The 27,871-nt window shown below is 39.3% G+C and overlaps 1 protein-coding gene across 7 annotated transcripts in view; it reads left to right on the top strand.

Annotated features, from left to right (window-relative positions):
• LOC137840804 (uncharacterized) overlaps positions 1-27,871 on the top strand; it is a 150,218-nt gene that overhangs the window by 83,062 nt on the left and 39,285 nt on the right. For 6 of the 7 annotated variants that reach the window (XM_068652623.1, XM_068652624.1, XM_068652621.1 and 3 more), the window contains 2 exons: positions 1,861-1,959; positions 14,369-14,414. In XM_068652623.1, the coding sequence (XP_068508724.1) occupies positions 1,864-1,959; positions 14,369-14,414 (142 nt within the window). In that variant the 5' untranslated portion in view covers positions 1,861-1,863. Of the gene's footprint in view, positions 1-1,860; positions 1,960-14,368; positions 14,415-14,849; positions 27,332-27,871 lie in introns of those variants that run through there. The other variant, XR_011087864.1, reaches the window with a different exon arrangement.

Consider the following 27,871-nt stretch of genomic DNA (forward strand, 5'->3'; position numbering starts at 1 on the left):
GAATTGCAGGAGACGCTCTAATTTCAAACATATGTTCAGGGATGCCGTGGACACGTCACTGCCGACTGACTTACGGATTCACTATGCAATTCAATTTCCCAATCATAGAGGGACATATTTTCAGAGTGGATCTCTATGGAATCCACATCTTATGGAAACGCCATCATCTGAAAATTACGATCACTCATTCAGCTTCTGGCTACATACTGTACGTCATGGCTACTTGTATGTTTAAATAAATATTTCAAATCTCTAACAATCTCACATCTTTAACACTGACGTCGCAGAAGGAAAAAAAAAATTTTTTTACAATGTATTATTTTTCTTATGTCTTTCCTCATTGAAATCCAAGATGCAGCCATGATCATGCTGAACCACCGACGGCCTTCCCTTTCTTGCTCTTTTCTTACCGTGGCTCATTTATTTACATTAGTATTCAGACAAAAGGCTTATGAAGCAGAGTCACAATGGCTGATATAAGCAGCCATTCGAATTCCACTTTTTTCTTCTCTTTTTGCTAAGAGGATTTCTGTCTGGTCCATGTATCAGACACTCTCTCACTTACTAGGACAAAGTCACCCCTCACATGTGTGCTGAGTAAAAGTAGTGTCTTGCCGCGAGCTGTTTGGCTAATGACAGTTATACAAATAGTAAAGTAGGAGAGAGGGGAGGCTTTGGATGCAGATTTGGAAACAAATGCGTGTACATTTATACGAAGATATATAGATACACTGTCTCAGACTGGCAAGGCATCAAACGATTGGCCGGTAAAATAGCATGCATGCTCAGTCACACGTGTATAAATATTCATGCATACGTGCACACCTCCATAGCTTATCCCCTAACTGGCCACCAGTCAAAATGAGCCTTATTCTCAAGGGTTTATATTTTCTCCAGGCCGGGCTTGGCTAGGCACACTGAGTTAAGATGGCAGCCAAACAATCTCTCCTCTCACTTCTACCATTTCTTCCTTTCTAATGCTAATGCCTGGATGAATATATTCCCTTTTCCACTGGCATGCAAGAGAGCCAAATTTCTGATTACCTCCTGTGACAAAATTCCATTGCATCTAGGTCAAAAACTGCTTCAAAGGAATGACAGGATTGTAATGGTTTGTTTTCAAAGTACATATATAAGTTATCTAAATATAATTCAACGTATGATAGGTGCATAGCTGTTGACGTGATGTACGTCTAGTCTCTCTAAAGTAAGTACATGGACAGCCCACAACAAATATGGAAGTCTACCAGCAGAAACAGAAATGTGTATAATGAAACAAGACAGCAATGCATATATTACATAAAATATGATGATTTAAGTTGTTTAACAGTGTCATTTAGTGTGCAATGTGCAAACTGTCATAATCCTACAAGTCTTTATAAAATTCTATTTTGCCATACAAATGACTACTACAAAGTACATCTATGCACGCGCGCCCCAAGGGAGTACAGTAATAAAGTCTGCCCTACCAGTGCGTGGAAAACTATCAAGATCAGAGGAGTAGAGCATTTTACCACCAAGGATCACAAACGCAAACATTCACTTTAAATTCATTAAATCCATAAAATCAATCAGTCAGTATGGGCCAAGAAATGCTAAGCAATTACATATAAGTAAATGTATATGATAAGACAGTACATATATGTGGACACATATATATAATTTAATTTCATATTTAATTTATTTATTATTCAATAAAAAAATAATTTCAAAACTAAATTTAATGTCTCCACTTACAATTACACTTGCCAACAGCCTCTCAGAACACCATAGTGTTTGTAATTTGATAACTACCTGTATTGCTAAAATTTCAAAGACCATTTAATTATATATTTACATTCCTTTGCCATTTCCACACAGAAAATGAGCTGGAGCGAAGAAGATCCGGTTCTTACGACAGACTACAGACTACAGAGTCCCAAAAGTAATATCCACAAAACAGAGGCTCCTGCTGTAAAGGTGAGCCCCAATATGAAAATACACACCATTCAAAGATTGCTTTTTATGAATATGATGCAGGATAGTCCTAAGTAAAGCCAGTGCTATATATCACGAGAGGTGAAAATACTTTATTGATGCACAGTAAATCTGACACAGGTTTATTCGGGCACTATATTCCGAACATTAAACTGGAGTCTACTTCTATGTTACATGATGAAACACAGGATGGTGTCTCAAATGTCACTGAAAGAGAGATAACTTACTGTATAGCCTTTACTGTGTCGTGTCTGTGCACGTATAATACAAGGTGACATTACTAATTTGCCTCCTGACATGACGCGACCGCTATGTGTATGCGCGTGTGTGTATATATACATACATATATCGACTGGATGTCTTGCCAATTTTCCCACTGATGTCACATTTCAATGGTCGCTAAGTTGGATTGAGCCAAGCAAAGAAATGGTTTCTTTAGTACGTGGCGGCATCCAGTTGCCGCAAAACTAAAATAGATCAAATTAGAAAATCTCCCTCTTGGGTTTGGAACACACTGTGAGTATGTTGATGGTGGCCAGATAATCATTTGATTCTATTTGAACTAGTGAAGTGTTTGTACGCTTCTGTGTTTTTGTGCCAGGAGAGTTAACGACCACCGTAAATCGTACAGAGCTTGGTGTCTTGATTTGTGCACAGTTGCTTCTGAGGGTGTCCATGTGTGTTCTCTCACTAGCTGTTTTTTTTCCTATAAAAGCAATTTGCCCCATGCTTGGGTTCGGCAATGAGCAGATGCTTGCATTGTAAATGATGATGCGAGGGGCCATAATAAAGAGTTGATAAACACAGAATTAGTGCTGTGTTGTGGGCTTGCAGAGAAAAGAAGGGGAGTGGCTGACATGGTAAAAGATTTGGCAGAAAAAAAAAATCACTTACATAGAGACAGAAAAAAGACAGAAGAGACAAAAGAAAAATGTGCTTACATAGAACACAAGTTAATCGCTTTCTTTCAACAAGACTACAAAGTATAAAAATGTGTTCTAATTATGGTGGCTTACCCTTCAAGTATTGCTATCAAATAATGTTGGCACATTCATTTTCAACACAAGTTATGGATTCAAATGCCCATCTAAGGAAAGATGCGTGTAGAATGTGCTTATCAGACGAATGAAAAAACTAAAAGTGAGATCAAACTTCAGACCTTATGATTCTTGGAAGAAATGAAATAAAACTTCCTTGCAATCAATTAATGTCACTCATCCAAGTTGTGAAGGTTCTGTGACAGTCCCAAATATTGAAGGATGATATTTTTTACTGTCCACTCAATTAGTTCATCTTTTATGGGATGCTATATTTTTTATACACTGTACGTATTATTTTAGCTAGTGGTGGCACAACGGAATATAAAACACTATTGTCACTGTACTCTATGTACAGATTTCAAGTGCCACATATTTTTTGTAATAATTGTACTCCCTAGTACTATTTAACAGGTACATGTACTTTCTACTTTCAAAAAAGACTCGTTACTTTTTTCAACTGCCAAAATATTAAGACACAATGGACAGAGCGAGATCTGAACAGTTTACCTCGTGAGCCACCCCAACATGATGTGAGACATTACATTTATTTATATGCAAATGAAGTCATGGGCACCTTTCATCAATGTTTACTTTTACAAGAAAATAGAAAAAAAAAAAAGATGAGGCCCAGGCTTAAATCACATCAAAATATGTGCAAGCATTAAGTTGATGATTTAAAATGCCATGTGTTGTAGTTTTATGACTAAATTTTCTTTTGTTTAATTTATACCTGCTGCAATCAGATTATTTTAGGGGCATATTTCCGACAAACAAGACTCTGTGTCGATTGTACCATTATTGAAGTCATCTGTGTATGCAAAATATGAAAATAATGAAATCAAACAAAGATTATACTGGCTACACATTCATGAATGATTGGTGCATTTATGCAAAATTGCTTCAGGTTTTGAATACAAAAACAAAACTAATTTGAAAGGTTGAGTCTTTGTACACTCCAATTTTTGTAACTCATAAACAAGAAACAAACATACTTCCACATCACATGCGTATTAAAAAAAAAGGGAACTGTTATTTATTTATTCATTTATTGTTATATAGGGTATCGGTCAAGGACACCACAGGACCACATTTAAGATTAAATTTATGAATACTTTTCATATGCATTGCCAGTTTTTTTATTTTTTTTAAATAAAGGATATCTACAATTTTGCCTGCCTGTGTACATTCACAATTCTTGCATGCTCAAGTCCCATTGAGTCGGTGAGTTGGTCACTATATCTGTTTTATTTTTTTTCTCACATCTTCTGTGTCAAGCATCTTATTTAGGTCCCAAAGGGAAACGTGTCTAACATTACACACCTCGTACGCATGTGTGCGAGTGAAAGAGACTATCTCTGTGTTGTTTCCATAAGCAGCAATGTTTTTGTGTGTATATGTGCACCAACTGCACAGTAAACTGAAAGAAGGCCATCATTCTTAATGCAGCCTGTGTCATCAGTTCCTGTGACAACAGAGGGAATGATGCGCTCGATACATATGAAACAGGGCGCCATGCATAAACATGGGGGCTACAGGAAGAGGAGGGTGAGGGGAAGCGCTGGGGCGAGCTTATATGGCAAGCGTGTGTGTGTGTGTGTCTGTGTGTACCTCACCTACCTGGACCAGTGTGTATTTCTCTTTATTATTCATGAGCCCTCCCCTCAGAGTGCTGTCACTAGCCCCTCCCTCTGAAATGAGTTTGTGTGTGTGTGCGCGCGTGTGTGTTTGTGTGATGAATGGTGACAGCTCGATCAGGATTAAGATCAAACACTGCTCAACGTCATACTCTGCTAGGTCCACCGGACATGTTTGCCCCCACACACACTCACACACCCAATTATTGTTGTTTTAATGTTTTATCATACAATTCAAATAAGAAAAGGATAAGGAGTAAAAATAAGAGACTATCCCAATGTTTAGATTTAACACCAATATAAAAATGATATCGTATAATCTAATAGACATGATCTAATATACCTATAAAGTGCTTCACAAATTTATGATCCAAAGTGTCATATTTATTGCTGACTCGGAGCTCACACGATTCAGGATTTTCAAATGGAATAAGGAATTTCAAACCTATTTATCTATTTGGATCATATTTTGGAGAGGCCAGGGTATTGTACTCACAACACGTCCAAAACAAACAAGGTGACCAAACAAAGGTGATACGTAGACTCAACACCATAGATCACAGGTGTCAAACTCAAGGCCCGGGGGCCAGATACAGCCCGCCACATCATTTTCTGTGGCCTGCGAAGACAAATTGTGCATCAAATTTGTGTGTCGTTACTAGAATTGCAAATTGTCTTCACTTTTAATATCTTTTTTTTAAATATTTGACTAGTTTCTACTCGTCTGATTTGAAAACGAGTTATTTGTCAGTTTGTTTTGTAGCTTTTTCTGTATATAATATGAGGTGCTCATACATTTATTTGGGTTGACAGTCATAATGGCCCTCCGAAAGAAGCTATGACTACAATGCGGCTCGCGAAAAAAATGAGTTTGACACCCTTGCCATAGATGAGAGAATGGAAATAAAGTCCAGTTAGTTCTGAAGGCTGACCAGTCTGCTCATTGTGCCACTGGACGTTGGAGAGATGACTGATGCAACAGTTTTGGCCACCTTGTCAGAATGAGAGTATGTGACTGGTGTGGCAGTTCCAAACACCCTTTCTGAATTGAAGCCATGCCCAGCTGTGGATCTTGACCTTGAGCATTTAGTGAGCTGGTATTGGGTCATTGAGAAGCCACGTACAAAAAATGGCGATTGAGCTGCAGAGCCAGAACAGATGTCTAGAGCTACTACGGAGCTAAAAATGGGAACTTTAGCCTCCGCACAGCCAGAACTGAGACCTTGGGCTGCCACAGAGTTGGAACTGGGGCTGCATAGTAAGTGTGATCAGCTTGACATCATAATTCACGGTCATCAGAAACAAAAAAAAGGTAAGAAAATGACCATGACATTCACTTGGACATCTCTGTTGGTCACAACGTGATGGTCCCATATAAATGGTCAGTAAAGTAAAAAAGGCAAACTAAAGTCACTGGGTAGCTGGGCTAACAAAAAAATAAATATGCCATTTTATATGAAAATTTTTGGTGTGATGTTAACAATGGGTATTAGCAAAAGAAACAAAAACGATCCAGGATCCTTTTGGTTGCTTTGTTTTGCGATGGTCTTGGGATCCCCTGGACCAAGAGGATTTGGAGAGACAAGTCAGGGCTTCTTTGCTTTTAATCTGCAGCCCTTGCAAACTGACCTTGAATAAGTGACATACAATGCTTTAGAGGTTTTTTTTTTTTTTTTTTTCTGACTGGCATTTTTTTAAATTCAATCTGTAATGCAAGAATGCTGGAATAATCTCTCTATCTATAGTATCAACCAAATAACCAGTTCCATCCCGAGGTTCATCATTTCAACCATTGGCGACTTTAAATATTTTGAATTGAATTGTTTTTTTTTTTTTGCAGATCAATATTCAAGTATCACTACATTTTTTTTTTTTTTTGTTGAGATTATTATGTCAGATCAAACAATGTTGATCTTATCTTTTTCTGTGTATCAGCATGCATTGATATTAGCATGTGCTCTGCATTTTGAGGCGGAGTATAGCAGACAAATTCTTTATCCTTTCCAAATACATTGTCCCCCCTCCCTCCCTCATCCCCCAACAAGATGCACGCATACACACACACGCACACACATACTGTCCATGCTCAGGGAGTGAGGGCAACTATGGTCTCCCTGTTCCCCACACAGCATTCCAAAGTGAGATGTTTTCAATCCACTCATTATAGAAGGGTTGCACAGGGTCAAGTTCAATGCCAGGGAAAAAGAGCTTCTACTCTGAGGGGAGCACCAGACAAACACTCAAGCAAAACATGCGCACACAAACACACACATGCAAAAAGATGCTCACACACACACACGCACAACAATGCAGTCGGAACAGCATGAAATTCTGCCTGCCAAGCTTGGGATTTTGCGGAAAGACACTAAAATTAGCCACATTTTGCATTTCAACTGAAGAAGGCGTAGTGGAAAGAAAAAGATCTGTGCACATGGAGGGATGGCAGAGGTTGGATGGGGTGCTGTTTGGGTGACGAGGGGAAACTCTCTGCGAAGTAAACATGTTTGGGAGGGGCGTATAATGATGTCGTTAGTATGCATCACAGCCCGTGTTTTATTCTCTGTTCTATTTGTCACTCTTTCACCATCATGTTTTTCCCCCCCATGCCTTCCCCCATGAGAGTTGTTGACTTTATTCTTGGGAAGGGACTGTCTGAGAATGAATAGCAACAAACAGAACTTTACTGCACCAAAAGATTTATGCTTGAAATTATGAATGTCTTTTTTGATAATATTTTAATTCAAATCACAAATGCATCAAATAATTAACTATACAAGTTTATCAAAACTGAGGCAAAGTTGCTACTTTCTTTAGAAAAAGTGTGCACTGGAAGGACACTCGAGTTGTAATTTTTCAGTTTTTGTGTTCAGATAGTAAATAATGAATTTTGCGGGACTCTACGAAGCGGAAAATAGGTTCTTTGTTTTATTTGCAGCATAGCCACAAAACAATAAATAGTCCTTTGTGAGAATATGTTAAATGTTGTCTTCTGCATAAAAACAATACAACCAATGTGGCAAACTTGTTTCAACATTAAATCAAATAAAAGCGAATTCATCCCTACCCTTTTCCCTTGCTCGTTAATTTTGATCACCGGTCCCTCCCTGAGATCTGCAACATTGACGCCCACGAAATGGGACTATGGGGGATAAAGGAAAACCATAATTTTGTCACGGGATTAATTTGGAGACATGAGCCATGCCAAATGAAATCCCTGTCAAAACCTCTGCTGATTCTTTTCATCGCCTGCAGATCCCTGAGAAATCTGTTCCCCACGGCGTTTATGATTTGACAGTCCAGTAGTTTTGGACTTAGTTCCCCCCTGATACCTCTGACATGTTGACATTAAGTGGTTTCCAAGACAGGCAGCATCCCTATTTCAATCACCATTAAGCAGAGGATATTTGGCGCCAGTGTACACAGAAAGCGCCAGTCACAAGTCGACATTTCACACAGATACAATGGCGAGCAAACAACTGCAAATTCATTAGAGAGGCAGCCATTTTGGGAGAGTGTGGGTCGGTAAATACAGTCCACAAGTGACCTTTCGCTCGACGAACAAAAAAATGGGACTGATTGTACCGTGTCCTTGGCGAATGTCCTTTTTTTCACGGCGGCCCTGTCATGTGGAAGAACTTGTTACTTTTTCCATTTCTTTTTGCCTTGACATAAGACAAGTGAAAAAAGTGACATTTTGTAATAGAAAATGGCCTCTCTGTACAGCAGTGAAGGGAACTCTCACGACTTCTGTACACTTAGTTTGTAAAAACAAAAATTGCATTTTATAGGAAAAGTAACTCAATTTAGAGAAAAAAAAAGACTTTTCCTAGAGTTGATTAAGCAAACTGCATTTTTATGTTATTTAGTAACTTTCCTGTGAAATGTTAATGACATTTTAACCATCCATTGATCCATCCATTTTCTTCCGCTTACCTTACTTGAATTAAAAGCAACATGATAAGGTTTCAAGAAACAAGCTATAGTTTTATTTCATGAGGTTAAACAGCAGTATTATTTGAGACATAGCTCAAAATATTTTCTTGGTTTAACACACAATTAGACATTGGACCACAGCTATTATTTTTTTCTTTTACTGACATCATTTGCTGAAACAGCTGTCTTTAAAACATTGATGTTCCTTTCTTAGGAATTCCTAGGCCATTCATGGTCAAGTGTGCTTTGGACACATAGCATTTAAATGAAAAATATAGAATAAACACTGCTCTTGATTGATTGACACCTGTGGACTCTTGTATAAGCAGCCTGAAGAAATATCAGAAAAAGTTCCATCAAAAAGACCACACTTAGTGCTACCGCTGTACTTTAATGTGGTTTTAAGGAAATCCAAGCCGATGTGTGGCTGAGCCCAGAGAGCTGAGGGGCTTTGTGTAATTCGCTGTTCCTCCATATGTCTTGGGACGGTCCAAAACCGCAGGCCTTGACATAAGCGTCAGTTCCAAAGCTGACTGCCAAGATTCGAGGTGAGCAATATTTCTGTTTTCAATCCAAGCATGCTCCTCTAAGATTTCAAGCATAGGAAAGTGCTCAGAGACAACTATAAGAGCACGAAACCTGCATGCAGATGATCCATCACATGTTAAGAATGGTGGTTTTATATATTTGTATATATGAATCTGTTGTCCAGAAAATTTAAACAACAGGTTGTGCAGTATACAACAATTCTTTTCACCACAACCCAAACATTACAGTTGCACTTCATAAAGCAGGATTGTTAAAAGAAGGAGGTGGGTGGATGGCAGTATACTCGGAATATCTGTTGTCCATGGCGCTAATAGGCATGGAATGATGACAGATATCATGGAGTGGATGACTTGCAATGAATGGGAAGGAATTAATAAGCAGGAATGGGTTAATAGTGCATTAAGAGCCAGCAGGGGAACTGCAGGAGAGCGGAGGGAGAAGCTTCTGAAGTCAGCTGTGAGTAATCAGCCCATGGCGAGTCTTCACCAATTACCATAACAGAGCAATTGTACGTGAAAAATGGATAATAGTATGGACAGAGAAGTGTGGCATGTGTGTGTGTGTGTGTGTGTGTGTGTGCAACTGTGTGTTGTGACGGCTGTGGGGGAGGTTTAAAAAACACAAATCCGACTGGCTCGCTCGTTGGTGTGAGAACAAGCATATTCATGGATGGATGGATGGATGGATGGATGGATGGATGATGGATGGATGGATGGATGGATGGATGGATGGATGGATGGATGGATGGATGGATGGATGGTAGGTAGGTAGGTAGGTAGGTAGGTACGTAGGTAGGTAGGTAGATAGATAGATAGATAGATAGATAGATAGATAGATAGATAGATAGATAGATAGATAGATAGATAGATAGATAGATAGATAGATAGATAGATAGATAGATAGATAGATAGATAGATAGATAGATAGATAGATAGATAGATAGATAGGTTGAGCGCGAAAGACAGACACGATTCCAGACTCCAGTGTTTCTGTACCTGGAAAACAATTCACGGCTTTGGAGCAAGGAAAATGAGAAGATTTAGGGATATGATAGAGCTAAAAATCAATATGGCCTTGGCTTTTCTTCGAACGGAACATGACACGTTTCATTTTATTGAGTATGCGGGATCCGTTGCTTAGCTTCTTATCCTCCGATTAGCGTGCATTCCCACCCTAATCATAAAGACATTTATACTTGGAAAGAGAGACTATCCAGACACTTGGACGTTCAGTCATTAGGCAAAAGTGCAACCATACATTGCACCATGCAGTCTGTCACTAACCACTGCTACAAAAAACAACCAATGTTGCCATTCTAGTGTCACGAAAGCTTACACTGTAAGAGGTTTGTAATCAATAAGGAATTAATTGTCTTGTTTTTATTTATGGTTCACTTCAGGTCAGATAGGAAAGTATGGTTCTCAGGAAGTCGGATGTCGGTAGGTGAGAGTGCCTTGCACTGTCAGCATGAGTCCTGGCCTGAATCAAAACATGCAGTATGATGTCCCAAATTTACTGGCTGCTGGACCGGACAGAACAGCCTCTGAAATATAGAAAAGGAAGAAATGGTAAGGTAATGTGCATACTTTGCATGCAAGGCCAGATTTAAGAGACCATCCACATTGTAGGGTTGCTCCACCCACAGTGCATACTGTTATAAGGATGTGTAAAAAAAGTTCAGAATGAGAAAAATAGCAATAAGGTAGTCCTGCTACAAGCTACAATCAGCTGAAATAAATTCTTCTCCAGTTTGTTTTTGGAGTCCTGATGAGATAAGGCTGTTTTTCTCTTGGTTTGTCCAGCATTGCCCAAGCAGGTGGCAAGGAACATTGGGTGGCCATAGATCTCATAGCAGCACGACTAGTACATTACAGTTTCATGACTTACGTAAGAACATGGACATAATGAACAGAATGTGTGGTAATGTGGAGTGTCAAAGACTCCGTCTGCTTGCATCTGTGTTTTTATATGCAGTCTACGTCCTCTCTACACTATCACACTTGCACCTGCAATCTAACCGGATCTGAAACAACAGTTGTATTTAAAAAGATTGCATTTCATGATACTTTTAGTGTTGGAAAAATACTTCAAATATTTCTCCTTTACTATGTGTGTGTGTGCACCCACTCAAGTGTGTGTATGACGTGAATCGGCCTTATAGGCAAAGACAGAGATTCACAAGACAAACCAATCGACTTGCTGTATATTTACAGGCCCGTAAATACATTTGACAGACTTAACTGTAATGTTATGTGTGGTGAAAGACTGACCAAATAACCAGATGGCAAAGACATCTATGCCAATAGAGTCAGTTGCAGTACACACACAAGCAGACCCACTAGTGGGACTAAACCTCTACAGGCCTTATTTCAGTCCTGGGCCATTGGTAGAACATTTGCCCGCTGGCAGTGTCCCTCTTTGGGTGAAAGTCCAGGTCCAGACAGCCTGGCGGCAAGCATGTGGCTGTTGGGGCCTCACAGATGCCAACGGAAGAGCTCTGGGAGCTTTAACGGGAGTGTGTATGTGATCATGTCATTGCACTCGGCTTGTGTGAGGTCTCTTCTTACTTTGGGCACCACATGCTCATTCAGTGCTTGTGAGAGTAGAGAAACCCTAGTCAAAGCATCACAATCCCAGCTCAAAACAAAAGCTTGTTGTTGGCTCAAAAAAAAGTGGATGTGTCGACAGATGTCGAGCGCATGCTAGTCTCTTGAGTAAGCGGTTTGGAGTATCTGTCTTACCTGAGGCTGCTGTACAGCTGTCCTATAAGCTGATAACTGTCCCTTGCAGAGATACCATGCATGTTTGTCTGTGAGTGTGCAGACGTGTGTTTGTGTCCATTTTCACTCCTAATACATAGTGAGTTTCTTCTGGAAGAGATGACGCATCACTTAAATCATGTCTAGTACCCCTTGAGATAACACATCCTTTTGTCCTACTTCGGAATTATTTCCAAGATGTTTATTACCTGAAATAACTCCATGTACTGATGAAATGAAATATAAATGATTTAAACACACTATCAAATGCAGACAAAAATATATATATCATATTGTACAACAAATAAGAGTTTCATCCAAACATTTTTGGGGGCGAGTATATTATATGTCCTCCTCATTTCCCAGGGTAAAACATATTTTAACCTTGAATATTGTCTTCAGATGACTGCAACAAAATTGCATGTCTTTTCTCCCATGTGTCCAAAACATGCACTTTAAGTCCATTGAAGACTATACTTTTTTTTTTCTTTGGTATAGGCTCCAACACAATTAAAAATACTAATATATAATATAAATAAATAAAAAGATATAATATAAATAAATACAAATAAAAATATATAAATGCATAATATAAAATAATAAAAAAACACTAGCCAGGAAATGCAAGAGGAATGTTGAGAGACTGCGGCTCGGGCTGGCAGAAAGCAACCATTAAAAAGTACGCAGAAAAGATGACATCAAGTCAGGACAGGAGGGAGGTCTTCAACACCCCCCACACTTCTCACTCTAAACAGTGTGATAATACTTTTAGAAATGACTAAAAAGCTACATGCCTTTGGAATTACATCCCAGCTATCAGTAGCCACAAGCTTCGGTGCGAGACGCCGTGACAGGTGTACGTTTCAGCAACTTAAACAGGGCGGATTAAGCCACTAGTGGCTCCTCTTCATATGCATTCCTTATGGGAGTTAAGGCCATTTGATATGCAGGGCCAAAGGCAAGATTACCGGCTCATAGGCCCATGGAGAGAGGTGTGCTGCAACTAAAAGCCTGGATTTGAATAATTGTGGCAGGGCTTAGCGCCTGGAATCAGCACAGAACAGAACCAATGGATTATTACACACACAGTCACAGACACACATACTAACTTTGAAACGCTTTGACTTGTCTGACTCAATAGCTTACAGTATCACTAAGTGAATGGCTGTGTGTGTGTGTGTCTGTGTGGTGATTTGTGTCACATCCATTCTATAATGGTAATGCATGCTACTGCTGTTTGTCTGTGCTTATGATTATTATTTACGTACAGCAATGCAAGTGTGTGTGACGCATCATAAGAGTTTGAAGCACTCGAGGTCTCAGATCCAAATCAATTATGTTAATCAATATTACATGAAAAAAAAAGTTGAAAAAAACATTTGAATGATATATTGGCTTTGCAGAGAATTTATTCACAAATATTATTTTGATTTATTAAATATTATATATTCAACTGGGTCATTTCATCATTAATACTACATCCATTAATTTTCTTTACTGTTTGTAAGGGTGGTGGTTAACCGGAGCTTATAATATATATATATATATATATATATATATATATATATATATATATATATATATATATATATATACACGTCTTTCTACAGCATTGACTTCATTATTAATCCTGAAAAATGCAGAAACTAACAAAAAGAATACTGGGAGGCGATATGAAATGTCAAATAGTGCACACAGAACTGAAATCTCAACACATGCAAAATAGCCAAGTGTGTCCTCACATTTTAAATGGTGAGAACGACACTTTGAATAGAGGAAACATCAACACCTGCTGCTGCATTTCGACCAAGGAGAGATGGAGAGTCAAAATGGCAAACACCAATTGTAGCACCCCTACATACACACACGCACGCACACGCACACACTTCCAATAATCTTGGTTATAAATATGACCTGTATTTTTTCGAGGTCACTGCTCTTCAATTGTTGTTTCAAACATGACATCGCTTTTGTTTTGTTGAAATTCCCATTTGTCATTTTTCACCCTCTCTGAATACTAGTGCCATACCGGGCCCAACAACAATACAGTTGATATTTGTAAGTGTCAAAGTAATTTAGTTACAGAAGGAATCATGTATTATTTTTCATCTTCATCCACATGACTGCAGGGACTGTTTAATGTGAACCCTAAACGTAACGACTGTGAACATGCTGCCCCCAGTTTTTTTTTTTTTTTTTTTTACGATAAACAAAAATATAGAGGGCTTACAAACATTTGAGACCACATGTCATAAATTTGACACGTTGATATAGTGCAACAATTGTGTGCCTTCAAAGCGCTCTCTGCAGGCCCATACACTGTCAGGAGCAAAGAGAGATGGGAAATTCAGGTCCACAAAGTAAAAATCCTTTGTCAAATGGCTTCCAAATCTCAAGTGCAGGCATTCACTACACACACACACACACACGCACACACACACACTTGGAATGACTTATTCTTCTTTTTGTCCACCAGGTTAAAGATTCACCTCCGAAACACCTTCTCTGCTGTCCGGTGATGAGTGAGTTCCTCCGTCCTCTCATTGCTTCAGCTATGTTTCCCTCTTGATTCGTGCATGCAACAAAGCTTGTTTTACAACGTAGGATGATAGACAATGATAAAAAAAAAATCACTTTAAGACTGTGTCTTAATCAGCATGCCAGATGAGTGTTATGTGATATATTTAAACATTTTCAAAGTAGTTAAAGTTTTTAAATCGATAAACATTGATATTCGAACAGCAATATTGTGTTGTCTTTCTATTATATTACAGTATTTAATGTTGAAACTCAAAACTGTAATTCTGAAAGCCCCTGAAGACAATGTATTGAAGAAGCAAATGAAAATAAACTCACCACAGGCCAAATAACAGTGAACAGAAATATAAGGAATATGATTTGTGACTAAAATGTGGTTATGAATATCCTCCTTTTTTACACATACATATGAACTGAAGAGAATCTTTGATGAAATTACTATTTCAACTTTACAATGGAGGAGATGGAGACTTGCGCCTATTGTGTGGTGTATGAGGAGTGCCATCCTTCCTCTCCTCCCCAAAAAAGGACATCTTTTATCAAGGTGTGACTTTGTCATCCCGTTCCTTATTTTGAGTGGATGATAGCACGGTCTCCTCTCATCTCTTCACTGGACTCTGCTTTTTTTCACAGATCCCCAGACAGTCTCATGTAAATCTATCAAGTCATCTGAGAGAAGCACAGGCTTTGGGTGTGATAATGACTTACAGGAGAGAACCAATGACACACATTCAGCCTCATGCATACACACACATCGGTGTGCTATCCACACCTCTCCGCTCAAAGAAAACTGTCCGATCCCCGCACTCATTCAGCCCCCGACCATCCAAAATCTGTGTCAGCTGCAGATTGAGGTGGCAACGCCCATCAGAGCCATTATAATGTGGTGAAAGACAGTAAAGAGCAGGGGAGTTGGAGGGTATTGCCAGGCCTACTAAAAAGCCGAGGTACCTATCCAGATCCCCCAGTCTCAGTGGGTAGCAATGGGGAATGGGCCAGCCAGGGTGGTAATAGAGTAAATAACTCAAATGAGTCAGAGTGTGAATTACTTCTTTGACGGGCTGGAGGGAGTCCTGCTGTGAGACCAACCAGGGGGTCCTGCCAGGATGAGTTTTCCAAATCTGGGGAAATGGCTCTGTGCTAGGGAGAGGGTGGTAGGGGTGGTGGAGATAGTCGCAGGACATTGGGGGTGGCATGTCATTGGGGACAGGGTGTGGTGTGTGAGAGTGTTTAATCCAGGTGATGATGGAGGAAAAAATTGCCTGTGGTAACTTGCTGTAGCATGTCTGGACAAACCATGCCACCCGAGGGATGAACCAGGTCTCGAATATAAGCCACTCAGGTGCTTTTGCTATATGCACCAGTAAACGTTGGAAGGGCATTTACTACTGGCCTGGTTATTTGCACCCATAGAGCTAAACATTTCTGTAAAGAAAATCAGTAGTAAATAGTTAAGATTGCTGATAGTGAATCCTAAAACAAACAAAGACAACTTTTTGCTGTATTGACTTAAACTGAAAGAGCACACATGTTTGAGGAAAATGCAATTTACGAAATAGTGACGTGACAATAGGCTGATGAGAAACCAACGAGGGTGAGATATTAAACAAAATGAGGTGGGCCAAGTACAATGGAAGGAAGACAACTGGCAAAACTTGAACACTAAGCCAAACAACTGTACACAGAAAGTACAAATAATTACAAGAACAAAATCGAGCAGAGCGGCAACAAAACAGGATTGTGGCAGTTTACAATGCCAGTGAAGTAACAAAGCTTAGTTCCTCAATACAAAATAAACTTCAATAAATGCAGAAGGGGTTGTTGAAAAACATGTAAAGACAAACAAAAACACAACCTTGGTTTTCAAAGGAAAAGTATATCACGCAAACTAACATTTGAAATGTACTTTTTTAAATTTATTTTATTATGTGTGATGTTTGTTTTCTACCGTGTGGGCCAAGAGCCTGTAATAAAATTTATATATTAAGTGACCTCGAAATAGGTTACATGGTCATTTCTATTCTGTGCCGGCCCTCAAGTTCAGACATACCTCTGAGCCATCGAGGGGGCAAACAAAGACTTCAATGACACTCACTCCTTGTAGGAAGATTCTATTTATCATTTCAAAAGGGACAACCCCCTTCACCCATCCAGCTCCACTGATGGACAGGGTGTGCACTCTAAGAGCAAAAAAAATGTCCAGCAGGAAACTTGGTCTTCACAATCAAATACATGGGCATCTGTATGCTATGGTGTGTTTGGGGAATCTGCTTCTCCTGTATGTGATCATGTCCTGACCTTCACAATCTTCTTCCATAATGTAATGCAGAAGGTTTGAAGTTTTTGAAAGTTAAATCAGGCAAAAGTTGCTGGCTTGTCTTGTGACAGTAGTGCATCCTTGACAGACAAATCTGTATAATCTGTATTTAGGGAGGGCATGTGAGGCAGGCTGGATGTAAGTTTAGGCATGGCTAAGAAGACAGAATTTGAGGAAAAATGCAGTTCTAATATTGCAGAAAGACGGTTTGCTAACTGCTAAAAAGTTTAGTCTGAATATTCAGCAGAAAAAACACCTCACAAACTGAACTAGCATCAAAGTAAATTGGACAGGATTGACACTGACCGAATATTAAATCTAAAACATTAAAAATAATTCTACATACGCACAGCAATCATTCTAAAACCAAGACCTCGCCGGGTACGACCTTCCAATCTAATTGTCGGATTCCTTTCTATCAGTCTCAAATTGAATTCCGCATCTCACATTGAAAGTTTGCTTAAGTTGAGCTGAGCAGGTGGTAGCAAAGCCTCTGAACAGAGGGAATATATTTTTTGTTTGTTTGGATTTAAGGTGGATAGAAAACCAAAAACCCGGATAAAAACAGAGGATATGAAACGTACAGTCTTGGTTGATATTGATGAGTATATATATAAAATCTGTCTCTAAACTGCAGATTTGAGGCATCATCTATCGTCTGCTTATAAAATCCATATATGTATATATCCAGCCTGACCAAAGGTCGCCTCGTTCAACCGGAAGAGTGGCCCTAATGAGCTGGTTTGCCACAAGACAAGCGAACAACTCATTCATTCCCAGGACAGTCATTGTACTAACCACACTAGGAAACAACAGAAGCACACAACTGTTGAGCACCCCCAGAGAACACACCCACTAGGACTCCACACCGAGGATTTAGAACTAAGAACTAAGGATGAAATGTCTTAGGGCTATGCATTCTAAGCAGGAAAGCCTATGATGGTGTATAAATGATTTTGTTCAGCATTACACAATATTTTTTTACTGCTGTATTAAGTTAGAGATGATTACCAGTGGCTGTGTGCCTACAGAAGCTATTACCAATTGTATTTTGGTAGCTCGCAACATCCTGCTATTACGATGTTCAATAATCCCTTCTCTTCTCCCTCTTTCCACTATGCAATACTGTCCCTGGCTATTTGGCATTTACACCAATTTGCCATCAACAACTCCACTAATAACCGTGGCCTTTTATTGCGTTAGCAATTCACTGTTCCGCTGTGCAAGTCATAGCCTACCTGTTCTGCCCGCACCCTTTGCTGTTGAATATATCAACCTGCAATTACTGAACCTGGTCTAGAAACTGTCACGCAAGACTGCAGTGCTGTGGAGTCATTGCAATTACATTCAGGTAATTGAGCTGCCATGGGTGAAGATGTTAAATGCTATGCCTAAAGTGGGAGTCCATGTTGCCAGTCCGTTTCCATTTCTCTGTTTTTCCTCACTGTGGCATGACTTGTAAAATTTCTACTTATGCACGCCATGTTTTTGTCTTGACTCTCTTACACTGGAGTTTCCATCGTTGAGAGGTGGAAGGATCCTGCCCTGTCCTGGTGATCTCTAACTTTTGCCTGAAATCTCCACTGATTGACCTGCAATTTGCAAATAGGTTGGTGGATGAAGCAATTAACATAGAATTTAGGGAAACACCCTTTACCACGGCTGCCTCTCACACTGCCCTTTGTCAACTGTCAAAACCGTCAAATTATTCTGTAACTATATCCTCTTAGGATTTGAAATGGGTCGACATTACCTCCTTCCTCAAAAAGGCCACCAGAGAAAGTTTTTCCCTGCAACGTCTGAAAGAAGAACAGCCTGCCACGGGAGCTTTTGATGTGGTTCGACACAACAATCTTGAAACCACACTGCATCCATCAGTCTACTACTTTTGTGCTGAAAAACAACAAGATGTAACTGTTTAAGCCAATTCATCTTAAACTTTAGTTTTGATCAAGATTGTCTGGCCTTGGGCCTTGGACCTTCATTTTGGTCACCTGATCAGTCACCTGATCAAGCACCTGACCAGATAAAGATGGCTGCTCCCACATACTAGCAAATCTCAGTCAGTCTCAGTTAGCCAAGAAGATAGTAGTGATATAATTTCTTAACGCTTCAAATTTACAATTTAGATTGGCTGCACCTTTTTGCCACCTGCTTACTTGCCTGTCATTGCCTCTCTACCTCTGCCATGCTTGCCTCCATGTTAGACATTCTTCTTCCAGCTCCAACAAGGTATGAGCAACAGCAGTACACAGTGTTTTAATATAAGTGTGTGTCAACAACTATACAGGTCGTATCTAACCCTGGAAATAATTTAATTGAAACTGAAACTCACAGTAACAGACAGTCACAACTTCAGAGAGGATCATAAATACTTTCCTGAAGACTCTTGGGGGCTTGCATGTTGCAAGAACTGTGAAAAGGGCAGGACTCATTCCACCGTGGACCTCACCTTTTTCCAGTTCCTTGCCTGTGATCAGCGCGGTCAAACAAGACACATCAAAACCAGCAGAGCTTAGAAAAGCTTCTTTCCCCTTGCCACTAACTTCTGTAATCGTTGACTCATAATTTAATGATCACCATAAACAAGTTGACTTCACCAAGAAAACCACAACTGGTATCTGTCCACTCATCCCACACAGGAGGGAAATGTTTGTTATCCCTGAATCCCAGGTATTCCTTCCTTCAGCCTTGGAGTAGCAGGTGGATCACTGCTGTGCTCTCAACTATGGTCAGAAGCCTCAAGCAGGAACAGCGGACACCTGGTACACTGATAGCATTAAAAGCACAAGTGACTCCAATATGCCAGAACATTATGGAACACTGCCTTGCTTGATCTACTAAATGTAAAGCTTATTTTGAAAAAGCTGCTGATGGACATGTGAAGAAGAGTGTGGTAGAGTGCAACAAAGACTTCAATCCTACCGTATCAAGTGACTCCAGTACACCAGAACATTACGGAACACTGAATTGCTTGGTCTACTAAATGGAAAGCTTATTTTAAAAAAAGCTGCTGATGGACTTGTGGAGAAGAGTGTGGTTGAGTGCAACAAAGACTTCAATTCTACCGTATTACTTTAATGCAAAATATGTGAGCATCAGAGTGTCAACAGTTCAAGAACAAACACGGATCGTTTATTCCAAGCTAGGACATTAAAATGTTCATCACACTTTGTGATGAAAAAAAAAAATGCACTAATTGTGCACTAACTAGAAAACACATGTCAACTCATCCAATAAGTTCAATGCAGTAAAAATGATATGATTGAAAATCATGATATTCATTTAATTGTACAGCAACATTTTTTATGCTTGTGCATTGATACTATACTGTTTCAATACCCAATAATAAAATGTGTCCTTGTTTGTGAAATCCCATTTTAGAATGTTAATCTGAAGCAAACTTTACAGAACCACTTATGGCATAAGTCACAGGTGTCAAACTCAAGGCCCGGGGGCCAGATACGGCCCGCCACATCATTTTATGTGGCCGGCAAAGACAAATTGTGCATCAAATTCGTGTGTCATTACTAGAATTGCAAATTGTCTTCACTTTTAATAATATCTTCTCTTTTTTTTTATATTGGACCAGTTCTTACTCGTTTGTTTTGAAAACGAGTTATTTGTCAGTTTGTTTTGTAGCTTTTACTGTATATAATATAAGGTGCTCATACATTTATTTGGGTTGACATAATGGCCCACCGAAAGAAGCTATGACTACAATGCGGCCCGTGAAAAAAAAAGAGTTTGACACCCCTGGCATAAGTGATGACTATTTAGCAAAGGGACATTTCAGATAACAATATCAAGAGAACAGATAGCATTGTAGGCCAGAGACAACAGCAGAAGACAGTGAGATGCTGAATGTTTGTTCGAGAGAATAAGAAATTAGGGAGGTGTGGAGGGCTTGGAGGCTGTGTAGAGTCTGGCCAATCCTGTGCACGCCACTCTCATTGGAATTAAGCTTTGCAAAGTAGGCCCCAGGGCTTGGTTGCTAAGCAGTGAGATGGGCTTGCCGATTTCCACAGAGACCTCGGTGGCAAGATCCTCTCTGATGGCCTGAACCAGACACCCCATAATAATGAGCAGCACCACAGCAACAATAGGGACCACAAATCAATGGGTGCACACTGCGTGATTGCAGTAACAAGGGGGAATTATGCACCCTGTGCAGGTTAAGTCCATCGTATTACCATACCCTCTATTGTGGTACTGACAACAGCTTCCTAATTTAACCATATACGGAATGCTTTCTGAATTTTTAGGTTTGCTAATTATCCTTCTTTTAATCTATCCAGAAAGCTAAACCAAGTTTGGCCCCTTCCTTGTTTGCCTCAGTGTGTGTGTGTTTGTTATGGGTCACACATTTCCAGCAATTTTGTAGTTTCAAGCCATAGCGACATGTTGGTAAACTTGGTAACTGTGGCAGCAGGGATTCTATTTTTTTCACTCAGAGCTCTCGGGGTCTGCTCGTAAGGGCATTTTCCTGAGGTCGTGTTTTTTTCCCCTTTCTCTTTCAAGGGGGTACGCTGGCAGAGGAATTGTGAGTGACCTTTTAAATTTTAGACAGTGGAGAAAGCTAAACAAACCAAAGTCGGTTACTCTGTCAACAAACACTTAAAGGTCTCAGGAGAAGTTGGGAGCCTCCGGGGTACAGGGAATGCTATTCATGTGGAGTGTAAGCAAGCATGGCCAAGGATGCTTCAACAGGGCACGTAAACAAGGACAAATGTCTATCTCTTCTCGTAATAATCTGCGAGCAATATGCAGACGCCGGCTGGGGCACTGTATGGGACTGCATGTTAAAGGTTAAGTGAAACATAGGAATAATTATGTCCTGTCTCACTGATTTTCTTCTTTGGAGGTTCGGAAATATTTTCAAATGTTAGTGCTAGCATTCTAGATGGAGATAACAGCATAGTGACTTTGTATTTGCCCATGCATGTCTGTAAAATGGGACAAATAAGACATAGATGGATTGTTTTTTAAGATGAAATGTCATTACTGAATCATGGCATATTTTGATTAGCCCCTAATAAGTCATTTTTGTAGCATTTTAATACAGATGAACATTCTTTCACTTACCATCACATGTCTTTTTTTTTTTTTTTTATATTACTTTATTTTTTTGGAGGTTACTTCAATTAAATGCCCAAGTATTCAGTGGCCAATTGATGAGCCATTAAGAGAAGCTTTTCATGCCCATTAGTATTGTAAGCAGCTGCTTTTTATTTTGATCTACTATTACGGAGCATTGAACCCATGGATTAATTGTATTTTTAAAGTTAAAATATTTTGCCTTTCACTTCTTACCTTCAAACGGCAGGCAGCGTGATCTGACATGAAATTAAGTGGTGTGATATAAAAATGAGTTCAAAGAAATCCACATTTTAGCGTTAGTCATGGCTTGATGTGTCCTTGCAATTAGCTGCTGCCACCAAAGGCAACTGTGGCGATTTTTCTTGCTTAACTCATTAGATGGGTCTCAGACAGTGTGCTCACTCATGTCAGGCCAGCGTAATTACTTTAAACAAGAGGGTGTGGGTTTGGGGGGGATCAAAGTAGCCACTGTCTTGCATTGTTCACCAGAGCCTCATTGTGGAATTTAATTAGCCGTTCATTTTAATAAAAACTCATTTGGGATGAAATGCGGTGTTAATAGTATCCTGGTCCCCCAAATGCGTGTGAAACTTTATCTTAGATTAACACTGACAGGTGACATGATGTTTTTTTATAACGATAGCTTCGATAAGACCGATAAACAATAATCTTCAATGGAAATTAAATTGCCATGCATTATTAAATCTACATTTTTTTCCGCACCACCCCCAAACTCACCCCTCAAACTTGAATTATTATAATTATATATGTTATAATTATGATAATTAGTGAGTGAGGTGTGGGCAGATAATGCAGGATATTTCAACTTCTGTAATTTGTTTTAATTTGTATTATATACATTCATATTATCATAACAAAAATGAAAATTAGTTGACAAATTAACTGGAAAAAAAAAAAAAACACTGTAAAGTGAGAGCTGAAATTTGTCTTCTGTGAATTATCAGCTCTTGTATTTTTGTTTGGTTCCGAAGGAGCAAAAAGATGGCAAACATTGATATTAATAGCGCTGTCCTCTCTCAGGTCCTCATAGAAACAAAACCCCGGCCACACTGGCTCTTCACAGCCAATTATAGACCTTTATCCGCCCTTGTGCCCCCTTTGCAGTTTCTTACCTAATTGGTCACTTGTGAGTTGTCTTATACTCCGAACGATGACCAGTGGACTGACCGCTTTCTGTGAGTCTTATCTCATACACAAGGAACTCCAAACAAGCGCTTATCTTAACACGTGACATCTAAAATTGCAGGGATATCGAAGATATAAAAGTCTTATCTTCACCGTGTGTGACTGACACACATAACCTTCGGCTTTTAGGGAATTCTGCAATGGGAAATAAGTGTTTATATTGTCCTCCAAACAAGGTTGGTTTGTGTGACTCCACTTTTTGGGGTCAATTCCCCTGAATCCGCTTTCAGATACTTTTTGCATCGGCAGTTCAAGAGTAAAACCTTCACCAAGCCAGTTCACACACACTGTCAGTGAATGTCGACTAAAAATTACAGTTAAGGAACAGGGACACTTTACATTCATACTCTACTGAAGTAAAAGAAAATATATATTTAGCCATGAATAGAAGTTGCACTCAAAATAAGCAAACTAATATTTTTAAACCATTAGTATAAAAAACAGATTACAGCTCTTATATACTTTTCTCAGTGTACATAAAAGCAGGCAATACAACATCCTCAATCCAAAATGCCTGTAAAAATATTTGAAGGCTTCCTCAGTGTCATCCTTTGCTATTGACAACAGCTTGCTTTCATAAACAGTTTAGAATTATTTGACCTTTTGCGTGGAAATGCAAATTGCATTTTAACACAAAACTCTAATTTCCTTTCATTGTATGACTTTTGGTCTGACTGGTAAACCTGTAAGAAATACCTGACTAGCTATTAGGGAAAAAAAAAGAAAAACATTTTTCAGTGTTTCTACAGTATATGGTTTGACCCCTGTAGACCTTACACCCTCACAACTGCATATGGGTCAGCGGCTCTTCACCTTCATTCATTTGAAACACGTTTCTCCCTTTTGCAGAAAAATGTGAATGTTTGAGGAGATGACGGCATAAACACAAAGCGAGCCACGCACATCAATCGTAAATACAAAGAGGGAGGGTCACAATGTCAGAGTAAAGTAGCTGTCCATTCTGCACTATGAAAGAAAAGTAGAGAAACATGGCCTTGTGTGAAAGCAGACCAGAAAAAGATTAACTCTGAACTGTTGACTATTAACCTTAACATTAAAAATAAAATAAGTCATTTAAATTATGCTGTGATGGAAAAATTTAAACCATGTGCATATTAAATATATGAAAAACAGTCATTACAGTACTTGGTTTCCATACAACACAAATGAATCTTTTTAGATCTACTGTCGGTACCGGGAACAAAATAAGAATGGAAGTATATATTTTAAATATTCTAAATTCTTTATTGAAATCTGTGCGGGACACGATAAGCAGGGCTTCTTCATCCCGTTTCCTATTTTGGCAAGTCATGTGTTTGCGGTGCATGTAATGGAATTCTGATGAAGTGTGACAATGTACAAGCTAAAATTAACAAATATTCAAAGAGCGATTTGGACCATCTCACAGACAAAAAAATAATTAAAATCACAAGTTCAGCAACAGGTGAATCTCTGACTAAACTCTCTGATGGAACTTTAGTGTTGTCCAGTGTTAATTGACTTTAAGGTTTCATTAAATTCGACGTTTTACTGTAATAGACATTTCATTAAATTGAGCGAAAAATGAAAAAAGGGGAAGATCAGTGAGTGTTCATTGAGGCTGTGGAGGAGTGAAAAGTTAATTAAAAAGATAAGTGACCAACAGTGGCAGCCTGTCAAGGTTCCGACTCCTTGCTGGAGTTAACCCGCTTTTGTGTTGCACAATGACATGCTCGGTGAAGGTTTGGTGTGACCCCACGTGATTGGGACACAATGTTTGCTGGTGAATGGCCTCGCAGTCTGCAGAAGGTGGAACAAATTTAGAGCAGAACATACACACGTGACAACACATGCTTTTCCTCCCTTTTGTCTTTCACACCATCTCCACATGTATCTCCCTCCACCCACTGTTTCTTCCTCTTCCGAGGCACTTGTGACAGATCCAGGCAGTGGGTGGTGGCGCTGGCACATTGTTTCCTCCTCTCTCTCACTCTCACCTTCTCTTTCTTCCATAGTAAAAAAAAAAAAAAAAAAACACACAGACGCACACAGATCCTCACCCACACACGGGGTTATAATTAATACTTTTCTGGTATCCATATTTCAGACTGTTTGCTTTGAATAAAAACAGAGAGCCGGGGTTCAAGGGAGGGCTGAGCGAGAACGAGTGATGCAAAAAAAAAAAAAAAAGATCTCGAAGATTAATTAACGGTGAAAGAGGGGGAGAAAAGGGATGAGTCTCAAGAAAGCAGCAAGCTCTGCACAATGCAGCACACTTCATTTTAATAAGTGAGCCATGTTTCTCTTTTCTCTGTGTGTGTGTCTGTGTGTGTGCGTGTGTGTGTGTCACCAAGACACTTCTCTACCTGAAATGAAGGATAACTAGCCCACTGGATTAGGGAACGCACCATCTATCCTCCGTGCCCCTGCTCCCCTTTCCTACCCCCCCCACCCCCCCTTCTGCCCATTATTTGTATTCAAGGTTTTTTGAAATGACATTGCAATCTGACGATGCACTAGCCCATTATAATGTCTAGCAGGACAAATACCCTGGCGTTTTTTTCTGTGTAGAAATAACACAATTTTTCCATGTCAGAGTGTGCATATGGATGTGTGTATTTGTGTGTGTGTGCGAGGTGGTGTTATTACTGTGGTCCGGGGTGGAGGCAAGGCCTCGGGAATGCTGTCATCAATCCTGGAGGAGGGCCGTCGCACACTCTGATTATTAGAGAAATAAATTTGCATGCTGCATATGAGCCAGGTGAAAAGCACTGAAGGCGCAAATTATATTTCCCTGACAAGCTGAGAGGCAGAATGGAAGCTGCTGCCATATTGCTCCAACACACACATTTCTGCAGCTACACATAGTAGCTTAGGAAGGCTTTGCATATGCAAAGGATCATTGAAATATTTACAGATTATGGAGGAGAATGTGCTTTCTATTTAGAATGGAGTGCTCACACAAATTCATAACCACACGTCGATGAATGATTGTGTAGTACAGACAGCACGGTAGAAGAGAGCACCAAGAGCTAATATACATCAATGCAGTTGTTGCTTTTTTTTTTTTTTTTTTTTAATAAACATGCATCCATTTGTGATTTTATCATGAGAGATCCTTTGCTCTGGGCTGTCCTCTAACACAGCCTGTAATGATCCATGCCGACCAACTTAATGGAGTGGACACTAGTGTCAACTTCATTACATTACATTGGCTGACAAAATGATTAATTTATTTCAGAATGTTGTTGAGTTTTGTTCTCACAATATTTTGTCTTTACTAATTTTGGAGAGGGAAAAAAAAAGATTATCGTTATTAGTTACGAGCAAGCTCGCGAGGGTTGCTTACACAATTTATTGTAGTTATTTATAGTATTATATTGAACATGTTATGAGTTACATGTTAAAAATGACATTTTTGATTACTTTTAATACCTTTGGATTATTCCAATATCAAATATGCTAATGATACAAAAATATGCATGTACCCAATAACCCAATATCCAAACTGGAAACATCAGAAACGGCATGATGCATGGTGGACATTGGAATTTGACTTTTATTTCACACTCGCCGAACCTCACTGTTATCTTGAAAGGCTTGCATATCTTAGCGCTCTCTCACGAGTTCCTCCTGGTGTCACATGTCTTCCCTATTTGTCTCAATTTGAAGAGCTTGGCACTTCTTTGATTTGATTTTTAAAATTGAGGAAAAAAAAACAGGAGCTCAAGTGATAGAGAAAGCAGGGCATAACCATTACAAGATCTGCTGATGACTTTTCTGTCTGCAAGGGTAGATGACTCCAGAATGCACACAGCATGACAAAATCATGTAATCAATTCATAACCATTATAAAAAATGTCTTGAAATTGACTAACATTGACCAATTTACCAACTGACCCCCCTCACTAAAAAAATTAAATAATAAGAGGTGGGTTCGGAGAGTTTGTCGTATGAATTGAATAAATGATTAAATGGCTTTGTGTTTACTGTAGTTTAGATTCCAACACATGGTTATTTGTCCACTGTAAGTCATCTTTCATCTTCTAGCCTGTGACTATGGGCAGAAGGGAAACAGCAGGAAGGGTAATTCTCTTCTAAAGCCTCTAGTTAAGCATGCATATATTCCTATTATAGTCAACAGTCCCGGAAGAAGACAACAGAGAGCAAACAGAATGACCTTGAAATATTTATCCACAGCCTCGCTTCAGAGAATTAAGTTTGGTGTCATGGGCGACTCACAGCTATCCAACTCTCCTTTCAGTGGAAGCGTGTGTGCCCATGCACTGCTACACACAAGCATCCAAGTTTCTTTTTTTGTGTAGACTGAGGCAAACTCGTGTACCATCTTGCAGTGTTCAATATTAAAGGAGGTCAGGAAGGCAGAACTTTGATTGGGACAATAAAGGCTTGATGAAAAGGGTCTTATGAATGTGTGCATGTGTGTGTCTATGTGCCACAGTGCAAGGAGTACTACAAGCCAAAAGCCTGAAGTGAATGCCAGGAGCTGCCCCGGCCTAGAAAGTGTGTGCGTGCAGAAAGGCTGGGCGAAGAAGAATATGAGAGACCCAGTAAAAAAAAAAAAAAAAAAAAAGTGGGTCAAATTTGAGCATAGATATGTGATGCCATGAATTATAATATCAATTGTTTTATCTTGGTGGACAACATTGTCCTATTCCTAAAAAAAAAAACCTCACCAGTGATGGGATTTTATAATATCCAATTATCATCTGAAATGGTGGTTTATAGTCCGAAAATTACTTTGAGTAACATTTTGACGAATTAAACAAAAATTTACCTTCACAGTAATCCGTTCCGAAACTTTAAGTTTCAAACAGG

The sequence above is a fragment of the Syngnathus scovelli genome, chromosome 12 (assembly GCF_024217435.2).
Source record: "Syngnathus scovelli strain Florida chromosome 12, RoL_Ssco_1.2, whole genome shotgun sequence".
Lineage (NCBI taxonomy): Eukaryota > Metazoa > Chordata > Actinopteri > Syngnathiformes > Syngnathidae > Syngnathus > Syngnathus scovelli.